The following is a 21320-nucleotide window of genomic DNA, read 5'->3' on the forward strand; positions in this document are numbered from 1 at the left end:
GGTTTACCCTAGGTGTATTTTGGTGATGAAATTATTGTTTCTGATCAATCGCTATTATACTTTGATTGCAATGGGGCCAGCCATTTCTCAGCCTGCATTGATTAATACGCAGATGCTGCAGAGTGCAGATGGCTTAATAGAAACATAGAAACAAAAAATAGATGCAGGAGTAGGCCATTCGGCCCTTCGAGCCTGCACCACCATTCAATAAGATCATGGCTGATCTTTCACCTCAGTACCCCTTTCCTGCTTTCTCTCCATACCCCTTGATCCCTTTAGCCATAAGAGCCACATCTTACTCCCTCTTGAATATATCCAACGAACTGGCATCAACAACTCTCTATGGTAGGGAATTCCACAGGTTAACAACTCTCTGAGTGAAGAAGTTTCTCCTCATCTCAGTCCTAAATGGCTTACTCCTTATCCTTAGACTGTGTCCCCTGGTTCTGGACTTCCCCAACATCAGGAACATTCTTCCTGCATCTAACCTGTCCAATCCCGTCAGAATTTTATATGTTTCTATGAGATCCCCTCTCATCCTTCTAAACTCCAGTGAATAAAGGCCCAGTCAACCCAGTCTTTCCTCATATGTCAGTCCTGTCATCCCGAGAATCAGTCTGGTGAACCTTCGCTGCACTCCCTCAATAGCAAGAACTCCTTCCTCAAAACTGAACACAATATTCCAGGTGAGGCCTCACCAAGGCCCTGTACAACTGCAGTAAGACATCCCTGCTCCAATACTCAAATCCTCTCGCTATGAAGGCCAACATACCACTTGCCTTCTTCACCTGCATGCCAACTTTCAATGACTGATGTACCATGACACCCAGGTCTCGTTGCACCTCTTTTCCTAATCTGCCGCCATTCAGATAATATTTTGCCTTTCTGTTTTTGCCACCAAAGTGGATAACCTACATTTATCCACATTATACTGCATCTGCTATGCATCTGCCCACTCACCTAACCTGTCCAAGTCACACTGCAGCCTCTTAGCATCCCCCTCACAGCTCACACTGCCACCAAGCTTAGTGTAATCTGCAAACTTGGAGATATTACACTCAATTCCTCCATCTAAATCATTAATGTATATTGTAAAAAGCTGGGATCCCAGCACTGAGCCCTGCGGCACCCCACTAATCACTGCCTGCCATTCTGAAAAGGACCCATTTATCCCGACTCTCTGCTTCCTGTCTGCCAACCAGTTCTCTATCCACGTCAGTACATTATCCCCAATACCATGTGCTTTAATTTTGCACACTAATCTCTTGTGTGGGACCTTGTCAAAAGCCTTTTGGAAATCCAAATACACCACATCCACTGGTTCTCCCTTGTCCACTCTATTAGTTACATCCTCAAAAAATTCCAGAAGATTTGTCAAGCATGATTTCCCTTTCACAAATCCATGTGTCGGACCACACCTGCCTTCGGAGACTGCATTTCCACAAGGTGGTGTTCAATGAAATATGCAAGCTTATCAGGCCACATATGCAACCTGCCATCAGTGTCAGTCGAGGTCAAGATCACCGCGGCACTGTCTTTCTACGCGTCCGGTTCCTTTCGGGCCTCCGCAAGATTTCCCCTCTGTCTCATCATGCCACCTATCGCTGCATTAGGTAGGACACAGAGGCCCAGTACGTGCGAAGGATGGACTTTATCAGCTAGCTCAGACTGACAGGGCTGGTGCATTCTACCGCATTGCTAACTTCCCCAGGGTGCAAGGAGCAATACAGTGCACTCACATCGCCATGCAGCCACCTTCTCAGGACCCAGGGCTTTTTCGCAACAGAAAAGGATTTCAGTCTCTGATGTTCCAACTAGTTACCGACTACAACCAGATCATAATGGCAGTGAATGCCAAATGTCCGAGCAGCTTCGATGAGGCTCACATCCTGTATGAGAGCGCTGTCTCTGACATGTTTAAGAGTCAGCCACAAGGACAATGCTGAATGCTTGGTAATAACCGATATGGCTTCGCCACCTGGCTGATGACCCCCCCTGCGTGACACCCACACCGAGGCAGAGAAGCGATACAACCAGAGACACATGGACACATGCAATGTGGTCCAGAAAACAATAACTGTGCTTAAGCAGGTCTTCAGATGTCTGGACCACTCAGCGGGGGAGCTACAATACAACCCTGAGCAAGTAGGTAAATTTGTGGTCGTGTGCTCCATGCTGCACAACCTGGCTATCAGGAGGGGACAAGAATTGCCAGAAGGGACTGATGGTCCACCTCAGGAGAGAGAGGAAGAAGATAACGAGGGGCTGGATGCTGACCTAGGGCCAGACATTCAGGCTGACGATGCAACCATGCCCACAACCCCCTCCAGACCACAGGAAAGGGCCCTTGGAGGCTACATAGCTGCAAGAAACTTACATGAGGAGCTGATATCTGAACGATTTTCCTGAAAGAACGTTGCTGTGAGTGACAACGCTGACATATTGCTGTGTGTGTGCAGCTCAGACATCAATGGCGGGCATCAGTTTGGTGCCAGTTAAAGTTTACGTTGATTGAAGTTAAGTATTATTTAACTCTTTCATGTTAAGGAATCACCAGTGTGTAATAGTTCAGCTATCTGAGACAATGCACAACAAGATTATGTTCAATAAAAAAAAATTTATACGATAATTGGTCTGAAATCATAATTATCATGGGCAAAAACAGCCCACCCCACTTTTTCGACCATTGACATCAATCAAATGGTCCAGCAACACAGAATACAAATGCAAAGCAGGAGGGTGATCCCCTCCCCCCATACATTACAACAAATTGCATACACTGAGATGGAGATATAACACAGCCATCACCTGCGGACATGTAGCGCACTTTCCTTCTCCCCTCCCCTTCTTCTCCTCGCTCCACGGTGCCTGGCCGAAGAGCTCCTCAGGCGGTGCCTCACTGGGGGGAGGGGGGGGATGAAGGCAGAGGTTGGAAAGGGGGGGAAGGAGGAAGGGGGGCAGGGGGTGCCGAGGGGGGAACATTCTCTGATGCAGAAACAGGATATTGGTCCTGCCTCTCATCTGTCGTTCGCAGTGGTGGTGCGGAATTTAGGGGAGGAGCGCTCGCTCTGGGACCACTGGGAGGCCTGTGCCAATAGTGTTCCTGGCTATTGCCTCCAGGGCCTCTGCCATCCGTGGAACGCGCTCAGTCATGGTGGCCAGCTGTTGGGACATGGCCCCCAATGCTTCAAGGAGCTGGTCACCAATGTCTACAGTCCTCCTGGACAACTGTACCATCTTTCCGCTCTCACGTGATGCTCGTGGACCAGACCTGCCACGTCCACGAAACCTCTGCGGGGTCGGCACCGTCCTGGGGACAAATGGGGTGCCCTAATGCGAGGTGCTTGGGGCCGGTACCTCCAGAGTGGAGGCGCGAATGACCGGAGGAGCACTAGATGGCCTTGGTTGGAATGGCTTCTGGAGCGTGGCGAAGCAGGTTCCACGAAGTTGGCGCTCTCATCCGTAGACCGTAGAGAACAGACCCAGCAGATTGACGGGCGAGAATCGGAGCTCCTCAACGATGTAGTTGACGATGCAGGATCGCCCGACGAGTCCAGCCCCGTGCCCCCACCTGCTGGCCTCTGTGGTCTCGCCTGAGACCGCCCTGCTGGCTGAGCTGCAAAACACAAATGAGATTATAGGGTCACAAGGTGAGCGTTACACACAACATATGCATGACAAAAGCATCACCGCTATCAAAATCATCACAGACATCACATTTCATGACCATCAACACATTTGCATTGCAATGATTTTCATTAGGCCAGCATTATTTCTAGGACAATTTTAGAAATCATCTATCATACATGATTGTTCGGATATGAGTGGGTGTGGCATCTATTGATTTTACTTCACGCAATGGTGTAAGCTTTACTCTGTGACATCACTTCAGGGTCTGCAGATGCTTCCGTGGCTGTCCGGGGGTGCTTCCCCACGAGTGAGAGCACTCGCTCCTCCATCTCAGTGATGTCGCTGGGGACTGGTGGTCCCCCACCCGTTCGCCTCTGCACTGACCTCATCATCGATTGCTTCTTCTGTAACAGGATGACATGACATGAGATCATTGCTAGGTACAGTCACAGAGACTGATACAACACATAACCGCCAACTGTAATCATGCTTATTATGATTATTATCATTTTTTACCTAAAGACGTGCAGCGTGACAGCAGGCTTTGAGTAGAACATTCCCGGTAAAAATGCAAGACCTCACATCTGCTGATAGTCACTCATGACTGTTACTTATCAAATTATGTAAATACATAAATTAATGTAAATAAATGTAATACTTACTCTTGCGGATCCCACAATGTCGTTCCATCGTTTGCAGCATTGGTTTCCCTCACGCACCTCATTGGTCACCGACGAGACCACCTCTGCTATCTCGGTCCATATCTTCTGGTAGGTCTTTGGGGTGGGCTTCCCACACCCTCCCTGTGTCAAATCACCCCAGCGTAACTCAACCTCCTGCAGGAGGGAGGCATTTGCCTAGACGAGAACCTCCTCGCTCTTTTGCATCCTCCAATGTGCTCCTCTCCCATCTCACTGCTCTCTCCAGCGTCAGTCTCCACAGCATGCTGTGATGCCTCCTCCTCTTCCTCCATTATAGGCCCAATTCAGACAAATATCTGCCTCATAACAGCTAATTTTTGTTTCCCTATTTGCTGTAAAGCTCTAAAGTCTCCCTCCTTCCTCCCAAAGCAGCCACACCACACCCAGACATGCCTTCAGTCCCTCTCAGCTCCCTCTCTCTCTGTCTCCTCTTCTGCGCATGTCATGATGACCCTTGACTTCCTGAATCGTGGGAATCGAGTGTTGACATGCACTCCCTCGTGGAGCTCTGGCTGTTGAGCCTTGGCCTGCATGTCTGTTCCCTGTGGCGATTCCGGCCTGTCCGGGCTGACCGCAGGGACTGTGCATGCTGCTGATTGTTCTTGTTGCACATTCACTGCCGGTGGTGTGAATACCATCTCATGATCTTCCAGAGGTTCCTCAGAATCCATGCTGAACCTTTTTTTTACTTGGTCCAGATGCTTGCAGCATATCTGCCCATTGTTAAGTTTAGCCACGATGACCCTATTCCCCTCTTTGTCTATTACAGTACCTTCAAGCCATTTGGACCCCAAAGCGTGATTGAGAACAAATACGGGGTCACCAATTTCTATACATCTCCCCCTTGAATTACGGTCATGGTATTCATTTTGGGACTGGCGCTTGCCTTCAACAATGTCGGACAAGGCAGGATAAATGAGGGACAGCCGAGTTTTGAGTGTACATAGAAACATAGAAAATAGGTGCAGGAGTAGGCCATTCGGCCCTTCTAGCCTGCACCGCCATTCAATGAGTTCATGGCTGAACATGCAACTTCAGTACCCCATTCCTGCTTTCTCACCATACCCCTTGATCCCCCTAGTAGTAAAGACTTCATGTAACTCCTTTTTGAATATATTTAGTGAATTGGCCTCAACAGCTTTCTGTGGTAGAGAATTCCACAGGTTCACCACTCTCTGGGTGAAGAGGTTTCTCCTCATCTCGGTCCTAAATGGCTTACCCCTTATCCTTAGACTGTGACCCCTGGTTCTGGACTTTTCCAACATTGGGAACATTCTTCCTGCATCTAGCCTGTCTAAACCCGTCAGAATTTTAAACGTTTCTATGAGATCCCCTCTCATTCTTCTGAACTCCAGTGAATACAAGCCCAGTTGATCCAGTCTTTCTTGATAGGTCAGTCCCGCCATCCCGGGAATCAGTCTAATGAACCTTCGCTGCACTCCCTCAATAGTAAGAATGTCCTTCCTCAAGTTAGGAGACCAAAACTGTACACAATACTTCAGGTGTGGCCTCACCAAGGCCCTGTACAACTGTAGCAACACCTCCCTGCCCCTGTACTCAAATCCCCTCGCTATGAAGGCCAACATGCCATTTGCTTTCTTAACCGCCTGCTGTACCTGCATGCCAACCTTCAATGACTGATGTACCATGACACCCAGGTCTCGTTGCACCTCCCCTTTTCCTAATCTGTCACCATTCAGATAATAGTCTGCCTCACATTTATCCACATTATACTTCATCTGCCATGCATTTGCCCACTCACCTAACCTATCCAAGTCACTCTGCAGCCTCATAGCATCCTCCTCGCAGCTCACACTGCCACCCAACTTAGTGTCATCCGCAAATTTGGAGATACTACATTTAATCTCCTCGTCTAAATCATTAATGTACAGTATAAACAGCTGGGGGCCCCAGCACAGAACCTTGCGGTACCCCACTAGTCACTGCCTGCTATTCTGAAAAGTACGTTTCATAAGGAGCTCCGCGGGCGGGACCCCCGTGAGCGAGTGCGGTCGGAACCTATAGGCCAGCAGGAGGCGCGATAGGCGGCATTGAAGGTAGGGACCTTGAATCCTGAGCATGCCTTGTTTTATGATTTGGACCGCACGTTCCACCTGGCCATTGGAGGCCAGCTTGAACGGTGCTGTCCTGACATGGTTGATGCCATTACCCGACATGAACTCCCGGAATTTGTAGCTAGTGAAACATGGGCCATTATCGCTAACAAGGATATCCGGCAAACCGTGGGTCGTAAAGACCGCACGTAGACTCTCCACAGTGGTGGATGTCGTGCATGAATTCAAAATGATGCACTCGATCCATTTCGAGTACGCAGCAAACCACAATGAGAAACATTTTCCCCATGAACGGGCCCGCGTAGTCTACGTAAATGCGTGACCGTGGCCTGATGGGCCAGGGCCATGGGCTGAGCGGGGCCTCACTGGGGGCATTACCCAGCTGGGCACACGTCGTGCACCTGCGAACAGTGTTCCAGGTCTGAATCAGTTCCCGGCCACCAAATGTGTGACCGGGCAATGGCCTTCATCAGCACGATGCCTGGGTGCTCGCTCTGGAGTTCCCTGATGAAAGCTTCCCTGCCTCTCTGGGGCATGACTTCCCGGCTGCCCCATAGTAGGCTGTCGGCTTGGATAGAGAGCTCATCCATCCGCTTGTGAAACAGACTGACCTCCTCAGGGCATGCACCGTGTGCGGGCGCCCAATCCCCAGTCAGGACACATTTCTTAATCAAAGATAGGAGGGGATCTCTGTTGGTCCAGATTTTGATCTGGCGGGCTGTGATGGGGGAGCCTGTGCTGTCAAAGGTATCAACGGCCATGACCATCTCAGCGCTTTGCTCCGCTGCCTCCTCAGTGGTGGCCAGTGGAAGCCTGCTGAGTGCGTCAGCGCAATTTTCAGTGCCAGGCCGGTGCCGGATGGTGTAGTCATATACAGCCAGCGTGAGAGCCCACCACTGTATGTGAGCTGACGCGATGGCATTGACAGCCTTACTGTCTGACAACAGGGATGTTAACGGCTTGTAGTCCGTTTCTAATTTGAACCTCCTGCCAAAAAGGTACTGGTGCATCTTTTTCACCCCATAGACACATGCAAGTGCTTCCTTCTCAAACATCCCATATCCCCGTTCTGTTTGAGAAAATGACCTGGAGGCATAAGCCACAGGTTGGAGTTGCCCCTCCGCATTGCACTGCTGCAACAAGCACCCAACCCCATAGGACGATGCATCACATGTCAGAACCAATTTCTTACAGGGGTCGTACAGGGTCAACAACTTATTTGAACAGAGTAGGTTACGCGCCCAATTGAAAGCCCGTTCTTGACAGTCCCCCTAAAACCAATCACAACCCTTACGCAGGAGCACGTGTAGCAGCTCCAACAATGTGCTTAAGTTCGGCAGAAAGTTCCCGAAATAGTTCAAGAGTCACAGAAATGAACGCAACTCCGATGTGTTGCCGGGCCTGGGCGCTCGTCGAATCATTCCAGGAATGGATTTGAGCAGGCTTTCCATGTTTCTTTGAAAGATCACGGCCGCTGATCAAATGCCAAATGGACACCTGTTGTAAACAAACAGTCCCTTGTGCGTGGTGATGGTGGTCAGTAGTTTAGATTCGTCGGCCAGTTCTTGGGTCATATAGGTTGAAGTGAGATCCAACTTGGTGAACAGCTTGCCGCCTGCCAGGATGGCAAAAAGATCCCCCGCTCTCGGAAGCGGGTATTGGTCTTGCAGTGACACCCGGTTGATAGTGGCCTTGTAGTCGCCACAGATCCTGACCGAGCCATTCGCTTTTAGGACGGGAACAATGGGGGTCGCCCAGTCGCTGAATTCAACGGGCGAGATGATGCCCTCTCTCAGAAAATGGCCCAATTCGCTTTCAATTTTCTCCCGCATCACATACGGCACAGCTCTGGCTTTGTGGTGCATTGGTCTGGCATCCGCGGTGATGCGAATTACTACTTTGATACCTTTGAACGTCCCAACGCCAGGTTGGAATAGCGACTCAAATTGCTGTAGGACCTGTGAGCATGAACTTCGCTCCACAGATGACACTGCGTGCACATCCCCCCATTTCCAGTTCATCTCAGCTAGCCAGCTCCTCCCCAACAGTGCGGGACCATTGCCTGGGACAATCCAGAGCGGCAGCCAGTTCACTGATCCATTGTGTATGACCGCCAACATTGCACTGCCTAGCACTGGAATGATTTCTTTGGTGTACGTCCGTAATTGTGTCTCAATACGTTCTAGTTTGGGTCTGCTGGCTTTGAGTGGCCATAGCTTTTCGAATTGTTGAATGCTCATGAGTGACTGGCTGGCCCCCGTGTCCAGCTCCATGCGTACCGGGATGCCGTTTAATAGGACCTTCATCATCATAGGTGGTGTTTTGGTATATGAGCTGTGAATGTTTGCCACATGAACCCGCTGAACTTCAGCGTCCATTGATTTGCCCCACGCATCATCCTGCCTCGTAGACCCCTCTTCTGGTCCATCCACCTCATAAATTAGCCTGGTCGCAGGCTTCCTGCACATTCTGGCTAAATGGCCAGTGAGGTTACAATTTCTGCAGGTGAACTGTTGAAACCTGCAAGTCCTAGCAGCATGTCTGCCCCCACACCTCCAGCATGAACTGAGATTCCCATTGTTGTGAACAAAAGAGCTGTTACTAGGCATTCCTCGCTGATTGTCCCTTTGACTGCTCTTGAGCACCCTATTAGTGGCTGTCAATGGCCCCATCCCAGAACGCATTGTCCACTGGGATGGCGTAAATGTCCGTTCAGCCTGCCATTGTGTGTGTTGAAAACCTGTTCTGGGGTCTATTGCTGCCTGGGGTTTGTCGAACTGCCCTTGCCTGCCTGCTGGGCTCTGAGTCATGTTTATGATATTGACCCCCTGATCCATCGCCACATTGGAGTCAGAGTTGCGCGCGTATATTATCTTGGTTTCCTCCTCCCCCGCCATAAAAGTCTGAGCCAGCAATGCCGCCGCTTCCAAGGTCAAGTCCTTGGTCTCGATTAACTTTCTGAAAATCCCGGCCCTCAATAAAGAAATCCCTTAGCATCTCCCCCCTGCAGGCATCTGTGAACTTAGAGGCTGGCCAAGCGCCGGAGGTCCGCAACGAAGTCCGGTATGCTATGTCCTTCCCGACGTTGTTGGGTATAAAATCTGTGTCGGGCCATGTGTATGCTGCTCGCCGGTTTGAGGTGCTCACTGATTAGCTTGCTGAGCTCTTCAAAGGTTTTGTCCGCCGGCTTCTCGGGTGCTAGCAGGTCTTTCATGAGCGTGTAAGTCTTAGATCCACAGCTGGTCAGTAGATGAGCCCTTCGCTTGTTGGCCGCTGCATCGCCCAGCCAGTCCTTTGTGACAAAGCTCTGCTGAAGCCTCTCAATGAAATCTTCCCATTCCTCACCAACACAGTACCGTTCCTCTGTGCTACCGGTGGCCATTCTTGTGGGTCGTTGATTCCCGTTTCTCGTCACCACTGTAAAGTCCTTCCACAATACCACAAATCCACACGAGGCACATTCTATGAACAAAGTCACTCCATGACCTGAACCTTTATTCACAGGACCAAGAAGTGATGACCCTGCGTGGGACCTCCCTTTATATACCTGGATGACCAGGTGTGAAGTGTCTCCCACAAGTTGGTCAATGTGTGCATTTCTCAAGTATACACAGTATTGCAGTGTTGTTACATGAAGGTTACATACATGACAGCCTTATTTAAAGTGCCACATAATAGACTAATGAATAAGGTCAGAGCATGCGGAGTCAGGTGGCTAGTAGCAGAATAGATAGCTATTTGGCTGGAAGACAGAAAGCAGAGAGTAGGGGTAAAAGGTAGCTATTTGGAGTGGCAGAAGTTGGGAAGTGGGGTGCCGGAAGAATCAGTGCTGGGACCATGGTTTGTCACAATTTATATTAATGATTATGGGGCCGATTTTCATCAAGGTCTCCGCCCGCCCAACTGCCACCCAAAGTGCCGCCGATGGCCGCCGAGGTACCGGACGGTACTTTGGGCGGGATATTCATGGCCGAGGTCCCTCGAAGGTCAGCAGATGGCAAATCAATGACGTACACCACCAATCTGGGTGGCAGTAGGCGGGAGGTCTCATTCTCGGCGTCAGAGGCACTTCTCACCCAAGTGCCACCGAGGATGGATTCGGGCCCACGGAGGGTCGAAGAGCTGCAAACAAAATCAACACTAAAAAATAAAAAAACTATCCGAAGACCTTCAGGTAAGTCGCTGTTGAAAATTTAAAAAAAATGTTAACTTACCTTTTTTTCAGGTTCTTCCTTTTTACCGTCGGGGACAGACTAGCTTCCTCGCAGCAGCCCACCCCCGTTCTGCCGCCGAGTCCCGCCCATGGGCGGTTCCCGGCAGCTCTCCCCTCGCGCCCGCTCCAGCCCAAATGGGAAGTGACACTGCGCAAATCAAGAAGAGCAATGTCGGCGGCAGTGGGCCCAGTCGGTGGCAGCGGGTGGTGAGTGATGAATTTCGGCCCCTTTGACTTTGGAATCAAATACACAATTTCTAAATTTGCGGCTGACACCAAATTGGGGTGAGGGATAATCAGTACTGAGGAGGACTGCAACAAATTAGAAGACACTAATAAACTTGCAGAATAGACAAATAATTGGCAAATTAATTTCAACATTATAAGTGTGAGGTATTACATTTTGGTAAAAAAAAATGGAGGTCACATATTACTTGGAAAGTAAGAATCTAAATGAGGTAGAGAAACAAAGGAATCTGGGAGTACAAATACACAAATCACCAAAAGTAGTGACACAGGTTAATAAGGCCATAAAAAAAAACAAGCACTAGGGTTTACTTCTAAAGGGATAGAATTGAAAAGTAGAGAAGTTATACTAACTTTGTATCGAACATTGGTTAGACCACACTTGGAGTACTGTGTATAATTCTGGTCAGCATAAACATAATAAGGATATAGAGGCACTGGAAAGGGTCCACAAAAACTGATACTGGAACTGCGAGGTTATAACTTTCAGAAAAGGATGAGCAGGCTAGGTCTCTTTTCTCTTGAAAAGAGAAGGCTGAGGGGTGACTTAATAGAGGTCATTAAAATTCTGAAAGGTTTTGATAGAGTAGACACAGCGAGAATGTTTCAACTTGTGGAGAAGAGCAAAACTAATGGCCAACAATATAAGATAGTCATCAAGAAATCCAATAGGGAATTCAGAAGAAACGTCTTTACCCAGAATAGGGAACTTGCTACACAGAGTAATTGAGGCGAATAGTATAGATGCATTGAAGGGGAAGCTAGATAACCGTATGAGGGAGAAGGAAATAGGGGGTTATGCTGATAGTCAGATGCGGAGATGGGAGGAGGCTTGAGTGGAGTATAGCCTCTGGCATGGACTGGTTCAGCTGAATGGCCTGTTTCTGAGCTGTATATTCTATGTAATTCTATGTAACTCTATGTGATCTGGAATGCACTGCCTGATGCGGTGGTGGAAGTGAATTCAATAGTAACATTCAAATGAGTGTTGGAGAAATACTTGAACAGAAGCATTTACAGGGCTAAGGCAAAAGAGCAGGACTAATTATATAGCCCTATCAAAGTGCTGGGATAGGCAAGGTGATTGAATGGCCTCATTCTATGCTCTATGTTTCTAATATATTCATTCTGCACTATATTGAGAAGTTGATTAGTCTATGAGAGGCAGGTCTAACTTCGTGAGGGAGGTTCAAACATTCAGATGTCTTGTATATAGAAATTTGCTAACTTTTTTGGCAACGGTTAAATTAACATCAAGTGGGCATAATTAAAATATCTTCATGAATATTAATAGAAAAAATCCACAAAGCAATTTAAAATCCTATGTTAAACTCTGAATTATAAGATTCTCTTTTCCTATTGCAGAATGCAAAGAGTCACTAAATGCTTCAAAGGTTCCTTTAAAAATCTTACCTCTGTCCTCGATTGCTGCTGAAGACAGCCCCAAGTGCTCTATACCTGGCCACTTCCAAGCCTCCTTGATGAAAACCTACTGAAATGGCGCTGGGGTCTGACATCATCAGACCAAACTTTCACATTTTAGTTAGACTCTTGTCTGCCTGGGTCTAGGGCTTGACACGCTGCCTGAAACAGGCCGGTTAACATTGCGAGATGCATGAAGTGGAAATGTGGTGAGCATCAAGCTCCCACAATTTTAACTTCCCACATGCCCCGTTCTTGAGCACAGGGATTAAAATCAGAGCTTATGCACGTGTTGTTGCATGTCAGCACAGAGTTCCATTCCCAGGGCAGCTAACTTTAACATTAGGGACAAAGAGGGTGGGAGTGGACTTTATTCTCATGTTAAAGTATTGAAAACGTGGCTTATATCATTCCCAAAAGGTTCAAAGGGGAGACTGCGTATTTTTATAATGAGGCTTCACACTGGACTGGAGTTACTGCATACTAGAACTGATGCAAAGTCCAAATGGCATGAGACTACCTACCAGGGGAGAGAACATTTCTAATTAAAGGAGGTAATTTAGATTGTGATGAGTCATGGACAACTGTAGTCTCTTGGAGTTATAAACCTTACGAACAGGAGTAGGCCATGTAGTCCTGGAATCAGTTAGATCATGGTGGATCTCCACTTTCTCGCCTATATTCCATATCCCTTGATACACTTGGCCAATAACAATCTAACCATCTCAGATTTAAAGCTCCAACTGTTCTACTCTCCACAGTTTTTTGGGGAGAGATCCAAATTTCGACTGCCCTTCACGCGAAAAAGTGATTCCTGATTTTGATCCTGAATGACCTTGCTTTAGTTTTAAGATTATGTCCCCTCATTCTTAATTCTCCCACCAGAGGAAATAGTTTCTCTGTATCTACCTCATTCAATTCATTTATAATTTTAAAAACTCGATCAGATCACCCCTCAATCTGCTATATTCAAGGGAACACAAGCAACCTGTGCTAATCGTTGAGCCCTCTAAGCCCCAATATCATCCTGGTGAATCTGCACGATATCCCTTCCAAGGTCAATATATTCTTCCTGAGGTGCAGTGCACAAAACTGAATGCAGTATTCCAGATGGAGTCTGATCAAGGCTCTATACAACTGAAGCATATCAGTATGTACTGGATATTCTATCACCCAATTTCCCGAGCCAGGCAATATTACTGGCAGTGTATGCAGCTTGGGATTTAAGTAAAACCCCAAATCATGAAGAGTTCATAATCTTACCAAGCGAGGTGAGGAGAGTACTAGATACACTTGAATGGGCTGAATGGTCTAGATCTCGTAAAATTTATTTTGTGTTCTTAGAAGTATGTTAAAATTAAATATATATTAAGAAAAAGTCAGTGAAATTTATTTAAAATCACATTAGATTGCTCTTACAAGGCTAGCATTCGTTTCTACCTTGTTTACATTATAATCATTTGGACCAGAGATCTAAAGATTGGCTGTATATGTAGCTGCAGCATATTTGGGCACTGCAAGTACAAATCACTTACCCAAGAGGAATTAGTCCTGAGTTTGATTCCTTTAAATCTTGAGATGCCACTTTTCCTGATATGAATTCTCAAATGTGGGTATATTTCTGTGATCTCATCGACTTTTAAAGCCCCACACCTCAATGCAATTTTCAAGCATTTCCTCAACAATCTGAAACAAGATGAGACATTAAAAAATACAAACCGAGTTGTGCAAGTGGTGAAATTATAGTCGTCTAAATGAATGAAAGTGCAACTAGTTACTGGCTTCATCTCTATTCATTTTTTTTGTTCTTTGATCCCTTTCCCTTATTTTCTCCCTTCGTCTTTCCCTTCACCCACCCTCTCTGCTCATCAGTACTATTTAACGTAATCAGCTGGTGTCACATTCAACACACATTTCACTCACCAGCATAGGAGTATGTTTAAACATGCGGCTGACTGGTGCGTCATTAGGTTCTAGTAACCAATCTATAATAATCAGGGTCAAGTTTAAATCTGCATCAGGCCGACTGCACAAATTAACTGGATAGAAGCAATCTGCACTTTCTCCCATAAAACATATAATCTGCCCTCATTATTAGAGACATTGGAAACAAGGATAGTTTTTTAATTTATTTTCTTTGGAAGGAGGCTGAATGCTTTTTGCACATCAAGTGGGGGCTATCAGAATTTGGTAATTGATTCTTTCTCTTCTCAGCTCCAATACAATGCTGTGATCTCCATATACAGAAGAGCCATTGTATCTGTGAGTTTAATTTCCCATGCCAGCCATTAAAATATGTTCACTACATGAGGCAAGCAATTTGCATGTCACAGTGAATATCTCTTATCAGCACAGAGCTGCCATTACCTCAGTGATAGCCGATGTCTTTTTGTGAAAAGTGGAACCTTTGACTCTGCACTTCACTGCTGAACAAAAACACAGCTTTGTCCTGCTCAGTGGATTTGCCATCTGAATGTGACATTTGGATGGGTCAGCTGTGGCTCAGATGGGTAGCACAGTTGCCTCTGAGTCAGAAGGTTGTGGGTTCAAGTCCCACTCCAGGAACTTGAGCACATAAATTTCAACTGACACTCCGGTGCAGTGCTGAGGGAGTATTGGAGGTGCCATCTATTGGATGAGACATTAAACCGAAACTCCATTTGTCCTCTCAGGTGGACATAAAAGCTCCCATAGCAACTATTTTGAAGAAGAGCAGGGGGTTATCTATGGTGTCCTGGTCAATATTTATCCCTCTATTAACATAACAGATGATCTGGTCATTGCTGTTTGTGGGAGGTTGCTGTGCGCAAGTTGGCTCCTGCGTTTCCCACATTACAACAGTGACTGCACTTGAAAAAGTACTTCATTGGCTGTAAAGCACTTTGAGATGTCTGGTGGTCATGAAAGGCCCTATATAAATGCAGGTCTTTCCACTGATTCTCTCAACGAGTTACAATATTTCCAATGCTTGAATTTAGCGACATTGACAGCGTAAAATGTAACAAGAAATTTTAGAACCCCAAGTGTTGGTAACCATTGGCCCCAATTTTAACTCCCCACTCAGGCCTGATTTAAAATTACATTTGGGTTTCAATGATGTCACTGGCCTGCAACATGCTTCTGTAAAGAAGGACCCTGTTGGCTCCAGGCGTGTGTCTTGCTGCCTGCTCAGGGGAGCAGTTATAAATTGCAGATGTTGTGATCATGGCTGCTTTTGGACAGGTAAGAGCCAGGGTGATTTTAACTGCCCATCCACCAGGTTTCTGCTGAGCGAGTAGGGTTAAAATCGCCCCCAGGGAGACATTTATGTGATAGGAGTTGAGTTGATGAGAGATGCATAGTTTTCCCTCAGTTAGCTGCATTCCATAGTATAAATACATCCCTTCCAGCTATCAGGAATCATAGAACCATAAAAATGTAGGCCTACAAGTGTGCTGCCAGATAAAGGGAGCCAGTTTCAATGAAATAAATAAGGGGACTTAGTTCCTTGTGTATCGACTGATACAGCAACTGGGTCTCCACATTCTATAGCAGAGTCCATAAATTCGACCTTCATTAAGAATGAGGGAACCAAATGGACAATGTAAAAAGCCCTTTGTAGTTATTAGCCTTTATGATGAGAGTAGGGTGGATGTGTCTATAACCATCAGCCTAAATATATAATACGTATTTATACTATTTTAATTAAAAGGTGTGTTTGAAGTACGGCTGGCTGCTGTCTCATGGGATATTGTTTGACATTATTCTTGATGAAGAAAAGTTTCAATGATTGAAAATATTTTTTGAAAGTACACAGGCTTCTGAAGCATTAGCAAAAATGCAGAAAAGTGTAAGGTGTTTTTTTCTCTCCCCTTCTTACCTGAAAGTGACTTGTGCTGAGTTTTAATCCCACCATTGTCAGCAGCTTATCGCCACCTCACCCAAGTGACTATGCTTCTTGTGTGAACCTAGCAGGCCTCAATTTTAATGCCCCCCGCCACACCACAACACACCCTGAAAAGCGGCAATGGGATTAAAATCCTAAAAATCTAGATTCTGCCTCCAACCCACCACGATTCAGGGCCTGGATAAGGCGCCCACTAAAAGCAGGCCTACTTAAAATTCAAAGGTCGTGACCCAATGATGTAATCAGCGCCCCAACATAATTTTACAGTTCATGTAGGGGGGTCCCGTGCTGACTGATGCCTGGTGGCAGCAACAGGTTAAAAGAGCCCAATTGGCAAGAAGCAGCCCAGGTAGGTTTGAAAACTCTGCCTGTCTTTAAAGTTCTTGTGGTCCAGGAGGATCAGGAGTGCTCACTCCAGGCCCCTTGAGCTGTCCTTCAGCTTCCCCAGCTCCAGAATCCCCACAATCTTCGGGAAATCCCCAGCCCGAGTAATTCCCAGCCTACCCAGATTGTCCACTAATAGAAAACCCCGGCTTCCCTTTCCCACTGCGATATGAGGGAATCCCCACCAGCCACTGACTACCAGGGACTGTTCCCACAGGTCCATGGCGATGGCCAAATTCCCTTTCCCACCGGCTGGCCAGGCAGTCAATGTGTCAGGCGAGACTCTGCAAAATGTATTCAAATGAGATCGGCAGGGCCTGCACATCCTTGACATGCTGCCACGCGGTCTTCTGCCCCTCCCCCCCTCCCCCCCGTAATAATTGAGGCCAGACTGTCAGCAAACTATTTGACTACAGGAGCATATTAATCAAGCCTGATTGCACTCCCTTCCTACATCTATATATTTGTACTTTCCAACAGGGTTCAGTGGATAGTGATCAGATGCAGAGAAACTGACTGATTCCTCCTTGCCCCCCACCCCGCCAGTCCAAGCCCAATGGGGGCATTTGTACGAACACCACTGTTGCATAGACTGAGATGAACCAGCTCAGGACAGACCAGGGATAAAATATGGTTCCTTCTTGCTTTGTGTCATACAGGGCCTCACTGCACAGTGCATTTACCAACTGGGCTAGGGATGAGCTGTACTTTAGAATTTTTGCAACAAGCTGTTGAAATCATGATAGATCATTATAACAAAATCCATATGTGGCCTGTTCTGCTCTCATCCCAATTCTGTCTTCCATTGTAAATGCAGGTTATATTTCTTGATCATACAGCACTGATAACAATTGGTTCAAAGCACACAAACTTACTTCCCTTTCTTACAGCATTTTCCGTTACCACAACTTCTGGTCATATTTCTGAGAAGTGCGTCACATTTAGCGGGCGTTTGATCTTCTGAATTGAAATTATAAAAGAACATTGATTTAGTCTTTCGAAAGTAACTGGTGTTCTCTTACTTATATTTCTTCGCACTTCTCTCCTCTTATAAACAGTGGTTAAACTGGTCAAACAGTTTAGGTAAAAATAGCTGTCTGGTCTAAATAGCTGGTATGACATGCCAGAGTGGGCCAGGCAGTTTACCACCATACACCAAATTCTATTCAGACACTGGAGATAGTGAGTGGGTGGGTGTTGTACCGATCACCTACCATAACTCCAGTGGGAGACTGGTGGATCCCTATGGAATGGTATAAACATCTATTTCTCTGGGGATGTGCTGGTCCTGCTGGAATTATGGTGGTATACCTTCTGGAATTTCAGGACCAGCGTGGGTTGTGGATTTCTCCACAGCTGATATCAATGTTGCTGCATTAAAGGGCTGGAATTTTCTGGCGAATGTGCAAGCGGAATTGGAGGCGGGTCAGGAGTGAAAGTTGAAATAAATCGGAGCGGGTCGGGAAACCGCCGTCATCCCTCCTCCTCGCGCCATTCACTTGGCTGCGTTTGCCAGCGCGGCAGCGACCCAAACCGCAGAGGTGGCCAAGCTAATTTAGATCATTATTAGGTCGTTGTCAATCCCTTAAGCGTCCTTATAACCCTATCTTTCCAATTTCACTGCAAGAGCATGCAAGTCACGCAGCTCGGGAACCACATCGGTGAACCTGAGGCAGAGCTTCAGTGGCCGTTGATCCAGCTCATTAGTGCCCAGCATGGAAAGCACAATAAATACTTCCCACTGACACCTGACACCTGGCTACTTTCCTAAGGCAAATGCTGTTGCTGAGTGAATGTCAGCAAAGCTTTAGCTTTCTAGAGGTTGCAAGTGTTTTCAGCATATTCAGGAACCACTGTCACCTCACTGATACAACCTATCACACCTTTGACAAATTGCTTCTCTCTTCTCTACTTGGCCTGTCATCTATTACATCAGCATGGGTGCCATTTATACTGTCTCACCTTGGTCCTCAGAATCGGAATATGATGAGCCCCAAACCCAGCAGCACAAACACCACCACCACCACCACCAACCTTTTCGTCAACAAACTGATACTGCACAAGACAGACAGCATCAGCACAGGGCTGCACCGCGCCAGAGGCGATACCCCCAACATAGGGTATGTAGGCAGATGATGAGCTTCCTCAACATGATTGAGCAGCAGTGCCAAAGGAGTCTCAAGCGATCAGGTCATCGCAGATATTTGCAGCTTGATGGAGCAAGACCAGCAACCCAGGGGGCCGGGTGGACATGCCTTACCAGTGGCTGTCACCACCACCCTCAACTTTGCCTCAGGCTCCTTCCAGGGATCTGCAGCAGACATTTGCAGCATCTCGCAATTGGCCGCCTACAGATGCACCACACAGGTCACCGATGCCATATTTGACAAATCAACCAATTGTATCAACTTTGTCACTGATGAAGCCAGTGTTACTGAGCGGGTGTTGGCTTTTGCCACTCTGGCTGGCTTCCTAAGGGCGCAGGGTGCCATCGACTGCACACGTGGCCATCAGGCCATCCCATCATAAGCCAACAGTCTTTATCAACCGCAAGGGCTTCCACTCCCTCAGTGTGCAGCTGATCTGCAACCAAAGGAAGATCATCACGCATGTGTGCGCCAGATTCCCTGGCAGCTGCCAGGAATCTTTTGTCCTGCGTCAGTCCACCCTCACTCAGCTCTTCGCTCCTCTACACAGACTTTCCAGCTGGCTGCTTGGAGGTATGGGCTATCCAGTGCAGACGTGGCTCATGACACCATTGTTCACCATATATCCATCAGAAATGTCATTGAGCAGTCAATAGGTATGCTGAAAATGCACTTCAAATGCCTTGATAGATCTAGAGGAACCCTTCAGTATGCATCAACCAGGGTCTCCAGAATTGTCATAATCTCCAGCGGCCTGCGCAAAATGATGCAGCAGCGAGGATTAGCACTGCGTGAGGAGCAAGGCTCTGAGCATCAGCTGGAAGACAAGGAAGTGGAGCGGGATAAACCTGCATTCCAGATCCCACCAGTACCTGAGCACAATGCTGCCTAGGAGGCCATGGATGGGCTCATCATGGTCTGATTTACTTAACTTCAGGCATTACACCCATGTTGTGCAAGGTTCCACCACCCCACAGCAACACCATAACGCACCCCTACAATGACCAAACCATTCCTTTCACTCTGACCACCGTTGTTGGAGGTACCATTATGTCCCACCATTCACTCCAACTCACTAAGCCACTTCCAGAGTTGCAGACAAAATTGGCCATGACTGGAAAGTGAAAATGAATATTTTTATCTGTGACATCAGAGTAACGGAAGCTTAGCACAAACAATTATTAAAACACCCACATGCTTACCCTTGTGAATCTACTTATGTGTCATCTTTGTCCAACAAATGCTTCTATGAGGTGCAATCCCTGTGGCTTCAGCAGAGGTAGAGGCAGCCTGCTCACTTTCCTGCTGCGACTGTATAGACACTTTTGTTGGTCATCCTCTGGGTCTTGCAGCCTGTGATGACCCCGCCAAAGTCTGCTCCTCCTGTGACTGTGCAAGGGCAGACTCAGCCATCGCCACCCCAGGAGGCCTGTGGGGCTCTGACTGAGGGGGATTCAATGGGGGAGAAGTGTGAATGCTTTGAGAGGAGCCCTCAGTTCCATGTCTCTTCTCACTGCATCCCTCTCATGGACCACCCGCACTTCCCTGCTGTCAAGGAATTGGAGAGCACCTTGCTGCACAGCAGTGGGGCCATGAGGACCCAAGTCTAAGTTGACCTCCCTCCTAGAGAGGTGGTCTATGAGCCTTTGCCATCTGTTCTCCACCGATACCATGTGCTCATGTGAGTGGCGCATTAGCTTCTCCATGCATGTGACCATCCTTTCGATGGAAGAGTCTACAGTCACCATCGCCTGCGCCACTCACAGTGCTGCCCATGTGGGAGATGGACTCCTCCATTCTTTGCTGACATCATGGTCGTAAAACCTGTCAAAGCCTCCTGCACTTCATGCTGCACCTCTAGAATCGCCCTCTTTGTCGATGGCCACCGAGGCTCAGCTTCTGCATGAAGCTGAGCAGAGCAAGGAGCGTCCTGTGCCCTCTGGCAAGGAATCTCCACTGCTGCCCCTGTCTCCGCCATCTCCTCTTGCTCTCCTGTGAGTTGTGACACACCAGGTGACACCACTCTTTCACGTGGGACCCACTGAGGTGTGCATATTTGCACTGGTGCTGGGTGCGCTTTTGTCTGCTGACGGAAGCCTTCCTCTTCTTCCTGGACTGTAGGGGGAGCTCTTGATGGACCTGAGGGAGTGTAAAGAGATGATTTAGATATGGTATATGAAGAATGGGTACAGATACTATTATGCACATGATGACCATTCAATGGTTGCTTACATCAGTCCCCATATGAGCAACTGCTGTATGCCATGTGGTTGTACGAGATGTAATTCTGTCACCAGGTTGCTGAGATGTCCCCCTCTCTCTGTCTCCCTCTGCCAGCTGCTCCGCGACTCCTAATATTTTCAAGGAGACTTCCTCTGCTGCAGATATCGTTGCCAATGATGGAGGCCCACCTCTAGTTCTCTCCCTCTTTTTGTGGGCTTCTTCTCCTGCAAATAGGGAAAGATGAGCAGTTTGAGTGAAAGTGATGCAATGAGTATAAGGAATGGTTGGATTACATCCTTAGAGAGAGATTATGATGGAGTGAGGGTGAGTGTGAGGGATGGTTAAGTCAAATAGGGATGTGATAATGTAGATGGAGAGAGAGGGCTGGGTGGA

The 21320-nt window shown here is 47.4% G+C and overlaps 1 protein-coding gene across 1 annotated transcript in view; it reads right to left on the reverse strand.

Moving 5' to 3' along the window:
* Nucleotides 1-21320, reverse strand: part of LOC139278243 (adhesion G-protein coupled receptor G2-like) — a 108680-nt gene that overhangs the window by 28020 nt on the left and 59340 nt on the right. Inside the window, exons 5-6 of the mRNA XM_070896882.1 lie at nt 17433-17517; nt 13823-13973 (exon numbers count right to left, since the gene is read on the reverse strand). Coding sequence (XP_070752983.1) covers nt 13823-13973; nt 17433-17476 — 195 coding nt within the window. The 5' untranslated portion in view covers nt 17477-17517. The remainder of the gene's footprint in view (nt 1-13822; nt 13974-17432; nt 17518-21320) is intronic.

Source organism: Pristiophorus japonicus, chromosome 13 (genome assembly GCF_044704955.1).
Source record: "Pristiophorus japonicus isolate sPriJap1 chromosome 13, sPriJap1.hap1, whole genome shotgun sequence".
Lineage (NCBI taxonomy): Eukaryota > Metazoa > Chordata > Chondrichthyes > Pristiophoridae > Pristiophorus > Pristiophorus japonicus.